The 9,492-nt window shown below is 34.5% G+C and overlaps 1 protein-coding gene across 6 annotated transcripts in view; it reads left to right on the forward strand.

Moving 5' to 3' along the window:
• The window catches only part of NF1 (neurofibromin 1), a 275,386-nt gene that overhangs the window by 126,597 nt on the left and 139,297 nt on the right, over positions 1-9,492 (forward strand). For 5 of the 6 annotated variants that reach the window (XM_010861452.1, XM_010861457.1, XM_010861455.1 and 2 more), the window contains 6 exons: positions 1,296-1,375; positions 2,893-3,016; positions 4,421-4,582; positions 5,712-5,961; positions 6,510-6,583; positions 6,811-6,894. In XM_010861452.1, the coding sequence (XP_010859754.1) occupies positions 1,296-1,375; positions 2,893-3,016; positions 4,421-4,582; positions 5,712-5,961; positions 6,510-6,583; positions 6,811-6,894 (774 nt within the window). The remainder of the gene's footprint in view (positions 1-1,295; positions 1,376-2,892; positions 3,017-4,420; positions 4,583-5,711; positions 5,962-6,509; positions 6,584-6,810; positions 6,895-9,492) is intronic. The other variant, XM_010861454.1, reaches the window with a different exon arrangement.

Here is a 9,492-nt window from a genome sequence, read left to right on the forward strand (position 1 = left end):
AGTTTGTGCATGTTAGTGACAAAAATTGAATGTTAATTTGTGCTGTTTTTCCTTGATATGAGAGGTATAACATATAATTTTTGAAGATTCTCAGAGCGCTTTGCAGTTTCCAGTAAATATCTCAAAAGAATTACAGTGAAAGTATTTGAAATAAGATAATATAGGTCTGATCTTTATAGCTTTTGGATTTATAAAGTTGTCCAAGGTTAGAAATTTACGTATTTTTCCCATAATTTAAAGGGAGTCATTGCAGCTTATCATTGCAGCTTATTTGCACAGGTTATCATTGTAGCTCTATTTGTAGTTTATTCATTTGATTTGATTTTAAGAGAAGAAATCAGTTCTCATTATGTGTTCCAAACAGTGTTTCATTGGAGTTTTAATACAAAGCTTTAAAGAGGAGTAAAGAATCTCCAAATCCGCTGACCAAGGACTGAGAGGAATGTGCAGAGCTCAGTAATGTGCGTCTGGGGGAAGCATTGTGAACTTAACCTATTGGAGTTAAGATAGGGTTGGTTTGAAGAAAGAGTCTAGTTCTACTCTCTGTACTTTTGATGGCATTGATTTATTTAATAGTAGTGTTTCTGTGTATTAATTGTGTATTCCTGTTAATGTTCTGTGAGCCAAATCCATTTCAGTTCTATGGTCAGTTGAAATATTTTAGGATGAATAATCTCTATGCAATGCAAAAATCTGTTTTCCTCCCCCTTTCTCCTTTTTGAAAAATAATTTGACCTTTCTGTTCTAAGAATTTGTGGCAAACAAGATAACTTCTACTTTTTATTTATTTATTTTTAAATTTTGTTTTATTTTTAAACTTTACAATATTGTTTTGGTTTTGCCAAATATCGAAATGAATCCGCCACAGGTATACTTTCTACTTTTAACTTGTGACCTAGAAGTAAAATGTTGTGTATATTAGTTTTGGAGAACTCTCCTTCTTTGGGGGTTAATTTTATTTTCCATAGAGTTCTTTGATACTTATTGAAATCATATTATTTGTGTCTTAAAGCAGTTTTTACACATGTATATTGCTATTCTGAATTCATCAGTATTTAACTTATGTGTACATGCCATTTAAAGTAACAGTGAGAAGAATAAAGTGACTTCATTTTTGTATATATAATCCCTAGAGATTTGGGTTCTTCAGAGCTTTTCTCTTGTGCCTTATACTGCATGTTGAGGCTATAATTAAGTAGTTCAGTTTGTCAGTATTTGTAAAATAAATACTCCAGTGTTATGTTTACCACATTTTTTTTTGAGTAAGTCTTCTCTCTCTCTTTTTAAAAATTCAGGCTCTGCTGGTTCTTCATCAGTTAGATAGCATTGATTTGTGGAATCCTGATGCTCCTGTAGAAACATTTTGGGAAATTAGGTATATGCACCCTTATTTTTTAATTCAACTTAAATTTTTAATTTTTTTTGTCTTTAAATATTAACTCTATATACTTGGTTTATTAACTTTATTCACTTATACTGCCAGATGTTTTATGATTTTGTGTTTTATTTGACTTGAAATTATTAGGTTATTTCTTATTTTAACTGTAAGAACATTGTCACAGCAAATTAGAAAATAAATTTTTAAAAATTGTGCTAAATTTCATTACCCAACCATAAGTACTATTATTTGGTATGTCTTCTGCTATTTCAGATTTTTGTATGGTTAAACTGTGTTTTAAATTTATTTTTATCATTTATAAGCTTAGAGTGTTAAAGTTTTAAATATTAATAGTTTATTTCAGTTTTTTAAATTATAATCTCATGTTTTCAATAATACTGGTGTTTTTTGTGGATGAATTAATTTAATGAATATCTGCTTAGAAGGCAAAATTATATGTATATATAATTTTATAATTTATTTCTTTGCTTATATGAATTATTACCTTTCAGTGAGCATAGAGGTAACACACTGAGGAAAATGTAAGTGTGTAAGCCTCAGGTTTTGTTATTATCTTGTAGAAGTGGGTACACCAAGTCACTTGGCAGCTGAGTTAAATCCTAGATTCTGGAGCAGTGCACTTTGATAGTAATATAATGTGAATCACATATGTAATTTAAATTTTTCTAGTTGCCACATTAAAAAAATAAACAGGTAAAATTAATTTTAATAATATATTTTTAAACCCAGTGTGTGTGTGTGTGTGTGTAGAGAGAATATTTTTAATATGTTGATCAATATAAAAGTTATTGATGAGATATTTTATGTCCTTTTTTCTAAAGTTTTCACAATTTGGGCTGTTTCCTACTTCCAGGACATCAGTTTAGACAAGCCGCGTTTCAAGTGCGCGGCAGCCACATGGGGCTGCTCGTAGCTGCTGTGTTGACAGTGCAGCTCTAGAGTGGAAACAAGCAAACTTTTTCTCTAAAGGGCCAAGCAGTCAAGATTTTAGTTTTTGTGGGCCAGATAGTCTCTTTTATAACTGTTTACTTCTGCTCTTGGGACATGAAAGTAGCCACAGACAATGAATGAGTGGATTGTGACCATGTTCCACTAAAACTTTATTTGCAAAGGCAAATGATGGACTGGCTTTGGCCTGCAGGCAGTTGTGTGCCGACCCCTGCTCTAGAACACTAGGTTTACATACAGTCTGTGCTGTACAGATCTATAATTTTTCTTGAGTCCTCTGTGAGGATGAGATGCATGGATGAAGTGGTTGAGGGAGAAGGGGGCTTAGAAGTACTTTTTTCTTTTTTTAATGTAATTTGTATACTTCCTTTCATTATAGTGCTATTAACATTTTGATAACCAATTCTCTAAAATAAATCCTGGAAAGGAAGATAAGCTTCTTTAAACTTTGTCCATTATTAGAGAATGCCATTCTTTTATTCTGACTTTATCTGTATTAGGTTGTTTATTGGCAATGCTGGTAACAGTGAACTTTGTTTCTGCAGCTCACAAATGCTTTTTTACATTTGCAAGAAATTGACTAGTCATCAAATGCTTAGTAGCACAGAAATTCTCAAATGGTTGCGGGAAATTTTGATCTGCAGGAATAAATTTCTTCTTAAAAATAAGGTAAGCAAAATGACATCTTTTGAAACGGAAGAATATTTGGAATGGTAATGAAAAGAGATTAAGGAAATGTTTATTAGCCAAATCAAGTCCTTATTCAGCTCCTCTCTTCTGCAAAGTCTTCAAGGGAAATGTACATGCAGGAGACAACGGCTGAGAAATCAGCACTTTAAGTAAAAATTATTTTGAGCCATTACCCTTAAAGCCACAATCCTGATAAAGTCTAGACGAGTTAAGCAGGATTCTGTGGGGCAGACCTAGGAGGAGTGGGGCCTCTATAACCAAAGAAGATTGAGAAACAACATTTGCTGTCTCTGCTCTCAAGTTCATACATAAGACTTGAATCCGATGTCTAGGCTAGTCCAGAGAATGCTATCTATCTATATATATAAAGAAGCTGAAGGAAAGACATTGAGGGCCATCAATCTAAGGTTTATTTATATTTCTGTGAGGAAGTTATTACCTGTTGAAGATATCAGAAGTCTTCTTCCTTAGGGTTGAGTGAAAAGTTTTGATTCTGAACTATTGAAGCCTGGTGACAAGATTTTGGGGGCTAGAGAAGAGCCTTAAGTTTCTTTTAACATAAAGTTTCTATAATCAGTCAGTTAAAAAGTTCTGTTATGGCATAGTTTTAGGAGTACTTGATTCAATAAATTTTTATCCATTTCTGGAATGGATAAAATCTATGGGAAATTTAAATGTCTCTAATACATATCCTTTTCAGTGTGCCATGCAGCTTGTTGAATTTTCTTTGTTTAGAAATGAGCTAATGGTGAGTTGGATTTATTCATATCTGGCTTACCTTCATCTGTTACTATAGTAGAATTTGGCATTATGCCAAAGGTAAGGAATGAGATTGGACTTCAGCGTTTCATGCCCTTGCCTATAGTATAATTCTCCGGAGTGCAAGCATTAGTAATCCAGTAGTGAATCTTGTCCTCTGGTCAGTGAAGTCACTCATACTTAGCATATATACCAGTGTTGATTCTGGTTCAGAGGAATTTAATCTCAAAAGAGTCAACTTCCCGCTATCCTGACCATATTGTATGAGAGGAAATCTTTGTTGTTTTTAACTGACTAAAAAGTACATTATATTTTTTGTGTGGTAGATTTATGTTGTTGATGTTTAACTTGTGTCCATGTTAGATCTAGAAATCTTAATTTACGTTTCTAGATCTGTTGATTCTGAGTATTTGAAGAGTGGAAAACTGAGAGGAGTTTCCGAGACATTGAGGAAACATTATTTGTACTACTGGGTTTCTAGAGAATGTTTTTCAGTGTGAGAGGAGTAGGAATTGGAAGGAGAGGTTTTCCAGGATAATCTCAAACAGAAAGGCAACTCATATAAGTATTTATTTCTCTTAGCTATCAGTGCTTCGAAAAGGCTTACTTATTTTTCCTTTCTAGCAGGCAGATAGAAGTTCCTGTCACTTTCTCTTCCTTTATGGAGTAGGATGTGATGTTCCTTCAAGTGGGAATACCAGTCAAATGTCCATGGATCATGACGAATTACTACGCACTTGTGCTCCTGGAACCTCTCTCAGGAAGGGGAAAGGAAATTCATCCATGGTAAGGGACTTTTGTAGTTTTCTTGTATCATCATCTGTGCTCTGTACTTTTTTTCTGAATTAACTTGGGTAAATTTCAACTAGGTAATACAGCATAATAAGGAACTGCTTAGCTTCTAGTTTCGTTACTGCTCTTCGTGGACACTCAGGCAAGTTCCTAACTTATCTGTGTCTCAGTTCCTCAACTTTAAAAGGGGATAATAATTTCTGCTGCAGAATTATTGTGAGAATTAAGTGAGATAACGTGTAAATAGCATTGGATTGAGTATTTGACACTTATAAGCTGTAACTGATAGCTATAATTATTATAATTCTCTATCCCATAAGAAAGATCATTTGTACCCCAGAAGTTTAAAAGTTCTATCAACTAAAAAAAGTACAGATTTACTGGGGAAAAAAAGCATTTTGCTTAATGTTATATGCATTAAGTGTTTTCAGGACTTTTGTGTCCATAATTCCCTTTAAAAATAAATCATAATGCTACTGAAAATGTCAGATCATTATAGAATTTCTTTTGCAGACCAAAGCTTTTTTAAATCCCTATTTTACAATATAATCTTCAGTCAAAGGAAAACAACTACTCAACAGTGTGGTATTTTCTATTGGTCTTAACTGCAGAATTTGCATGTTCGCTTATAAATGAGAATTTCTCTATTTTGTGTTTTGAGAATATGTTATCCAGAGCCCAATATACCTTATACAGTCATGTTTAGTTCTTATTCATGTCCTTATTTCAGTCAGTTTGCAGTATGATTAATTTCTTGCCTCTGGGTGGATAGAATTTCTTGTTACTTCCTCTTCGTCATTTTTGAGTGACTGAGAAGTGCATTATATTTTTCATTGAGTAGATTTATACTGTGCATATTTTCTTTGTGTTCATATTAGAGTTAATCTATATTTATGGCATCTGAAAAAATTGAAGAGATGCTAGTATTATGTTGGTCCAAATAATTTGAGTTCTCATTCAGTCAAGATATTTTGAGGTGTAAAAATTCTGTCATGGTTAAAGGGGAAAAGCTCTTGTGGGTTATTATATACAGACATCTATGGTACACAGCTTGTTGAATTATTGGATTTTGTAAATAAAATTATGTAAGTTGCAAATATTTGCCTCCTTCTCTTGATCCCAGGATAGTGCAGCAGGGTGCAGTGGAACCCCACCAATATGCCGACAAGCCCAGACCAAACTAGAAGTGGCCCTGTACATGTTCCTGTGGAGCCCCGACACTGAAGCAGTTCTGGTTGCCATGTCCTGTTTTCGTCACCTCTGTGAGGAAGCAGATATCCGGTGTGGGGTGGATGAAGTGTCAGTACACAACTTCTTGCCCAACTATAACACATTCATGGAATTTGCTTCTGTTAGCAATATGATGTCAACAGGTAAATCATGCATATTTTTTTTTTTTACTCAGTCTACCTTGACTCACATACCTGATTACTCTAGGAACATAGGCATGTATTTAAGATCAATACTTCTTTAAGTTAACAGGGCTCATTCAAATACCTTTCCTGAAATCCTTTTTTTCACAAGGTAAGGTAAAAGTAAATAGTATTTGGAATAAGTTATTTTCTCACTGAATTTTTAATATGCCATATGCATTTGTTTAAAAACTGACAGTATAAATTGCTTTCAGTTATAAATTATACAGTTTACTCTGCCTCAGCTGTATATAGTGAAGTTTTAAAAGCATTAGCACATGTTATGAGTAAGTATAGGTAGAAATAGCTATTTTAGGCCAAGGACATTGTAGAGACCAAGTTAAATACCCCTTTCCTGTGAGGCTGGTAAAAGGAAGTGTGCAGCTTTACCATTTGAAGTATTCATTCCCCTCCTCCTCCTCTGCCTTTTGGGTTGGGCTTGCCACATTCTCCACTGGCAAGCAGGGCTCTTAAGTGCAATAGGCTGATCTGCTGTTGTCTTTGCTTAGGAAGAGCAGCACTTCAGAAAAGAGTGATGGCGCTACTACGGCGAATTGAGCATCCCACTGCAGGAAACACTGAGGTATGTCCTTAGCAACAGAAATATCCTTTCCAGGCCCCTACCTGCAATTTTAGAAGCCTTTTGTTTTGTGCATGTGACCAGGAATAGCTTTTGAAGCGACTCTAAGATGTATGCATATTATAAATAGGATATTATAATATATACCAAGTTTGAGACCTGTCTATTACTGATTGATTTTTAGCTCTAGGTTCAAGGTTGCTTTCAAGTGGTAATTGCTTTCATTTTAGGCTTGGGAAGATACGCATGCAAAGTGGGAACAAGCTACAAAACTAATCCTCAACTACCCAAAAGCCAAAATGGAAGATGGCCAGGTGAGTTTGTGAAGTTGATTTTGTCTATTGATTGATCTGCTAAACATATGTACTACATACACTTTAGTAATATTTTGTGAGTGACTCTTAGTGTAATAAGTATTAGATGTCTTAAGACTGATGGTTTAGTTGTGGTTTATCTAAACCTGCACTAAAATGGTAGCCACCATACCCTAGTCAAATTAAAATTTCACTTATAATTAAATACAGTTAAAATTCAGTTTCTCTGTCACACAGTAGCCACATGTGGAAATTGACTGCTATCTTGGACAGTACAGATATTAAATGTTTCCATCATTGCAGAAATACTGGACAGTTCTGAGCTAGAGATGATTTATGATAGAGACCATTCCTTTCCCCTCTTTTCTTTCTCTTTTTCCATGAGAGTATTGCACAGAATTTTCAGGAAAGGAGTGACAAAAGTAGAGAAAAAGAATTAAAATTGAAACACTAGGTCTTACTGTTTTATTAGGTATTCTAATTAAGGGTTCTGGTGGCCAGAAGATTGAGCCATAGGTTATATGAAATTTTAAAATTTGAACGTTTCACTCATCAACTGTTATCATCTGTTACCTTGGAAATTAACAATTGATATTTCTGTATGTTTGATTTGTAATGGTCATATTGTTCTCATTTTAGAAAAATTCATTAGTCTCCCATTGTTTTTTTCTTGTCATGCTTAATTAGAATAAGAAAAGTTACATTTTTATGAAGCAAAAATCTGCACCTAATATCATTATTTGAAGATGGACATGTGGCTTTAAAATGAAAGCTTTCTTTTTTTGTGGCTGTTTTGTTGAGATGTAATTCACATATTGTAAAATTCACCTGTTTAAAAATTTATAATTCAGTAGATTTTAATATATTCAAAGTTGTGTAGCCCCCACCACAATTTAATAAAAACCCATGCCCTTTAGCTGTCATTCCCTAACCTCCCTCTACACCTCTGCCCCTGGCCCTCATCAGCCATTAAGCTACTTCTGTCTGAGTAGACTTGCCAGTTCTGGACATTGCATATAAATAGCATCATGCAATGTGTGGTCAGTAGTGATTGGTTTCTTTGACTTGGCATAATGTGTACAAGGTTTATTCATGTAAATCAAAGCTTTTAAAAAGAAATTCGATATTCTGTGTTGACTATATTAGTCTATGATAAAAATATGTTGCTGCTGCTATATGACAATCTTAAGTTTGGGTTTTTCTAGTTAAACTTGCTTTGCATCTTTCACATAGTTTTTTTTAATTGTAGGATAACATAAATTTTAAAATATGTGTAAGTTGAAGTGACAGTGCAAAATATTAGGAGATGAACATACTTGTGCAGTCAGCACCCACATCAAGAAAGAAATCATTACCGGCATTCCAGAAGCTTTCATTGTGCTCCTTCCAGTCACTAATGATCAAGAGTAACTAACCATTATCCTGATTGAATACAGTCATTTTCCTGTTGTTAAACGTATATGAACGGAACAATAGAAGTATATTCTAATATCTGGCTTCTTTCACTCAACATAATGTTTGTGAGATTCAGCCACACTATTCTGTGCAATTCTAGTTCATTTTTTGTTACTGTAATATATTATTTATTCAACAGTCCTGAATTTAATTTTTTCTTTCTGTACATTTTTGGCATCAGACAGTTATACAAAGACTAGTTTTTTTTTTTAATTTGTTTATTTTAATTGAAGGATATTACAATATTGTTATTTTGAATCGTACTGCTATGAACATTCTTGAATGTGCCCTTTGCTGATCTTATAGATGTATTTCTGTAAGGCACACACTTACAGTAGAATTGCTGAGTCACAGGATATGTGATGCACCTATGGGAAATATAAACGGATATAATCACATTAAAAAATTGCTTGGTAGTTTTACAAAAACTTTTAGAAGACAGCTAACATTAAAAATGAACTGCTACAACTAAAGATCCTGTTTCCCGCAACTAAAGATCCTACAGTGAAGATCAAAGATACCTCGTGCCACAACACAACTAGGACCCAGCACAGCCAGATCAAGAAATAAAATGAACTGTCATAGTATCTATGTAAATGGTCAAATGTCACCTAACCATTAAAAGCTTTCCTCTTAAAGAATGTATAAAAAATGAGGCAATGGATCCACTAACAGGGATCTATTAATAGTTTCTTACGCTTGCATGAGGGCTTCCCAGATGGCAGTGGTAAAGAATCCACTTTCCAATGAAGGAGACATGAAGGATGCCAGTTCAATCCCTGAGTCCAGAAGATCCCCTGGAGAAGGAAATGGTAACCTGCTCCAGTATTCTTGCCTGGAAAATTCCATGGACAGAGGAGCCTGGTGGGCTACCGTCCATGGGGGTCGCAAAGAGTCAGATGTGACTGAGCACATACATACCTGCATGAACAAGCAGTTTTTTCATTGGAATTCTTCAAATTATAACCCTTTAAAGACCAGAAGTAGGAAATAAAATATTGTACATCATATCAGATCAGTCGCTCAGTCGTGTCCGACTCTTTGCAACCCCATGAATCGCAGCATGCCAGGCCTCCCTGTCCATCACCAACTCCCGGAGTTCACCCAGACTCACGTCCATCGAGTCAGTGATGCCATCCAGCC

The sequence above is a fragment of the Bison bison genome, unplaced genomic scaffold (genome assembly GCF_000754665.1).
Source record: "Bison bison bison isolate TAMUID 2011002044 unplaced genomic scaffold, Bison_UMD1.0 scf7180017864472, whole genome shotgun sequence".
NCBI lineage: Eukaryota > Metazoa > Chordata > Mammalia > Artiodactyla > Bovidae > Bison > Bison bison.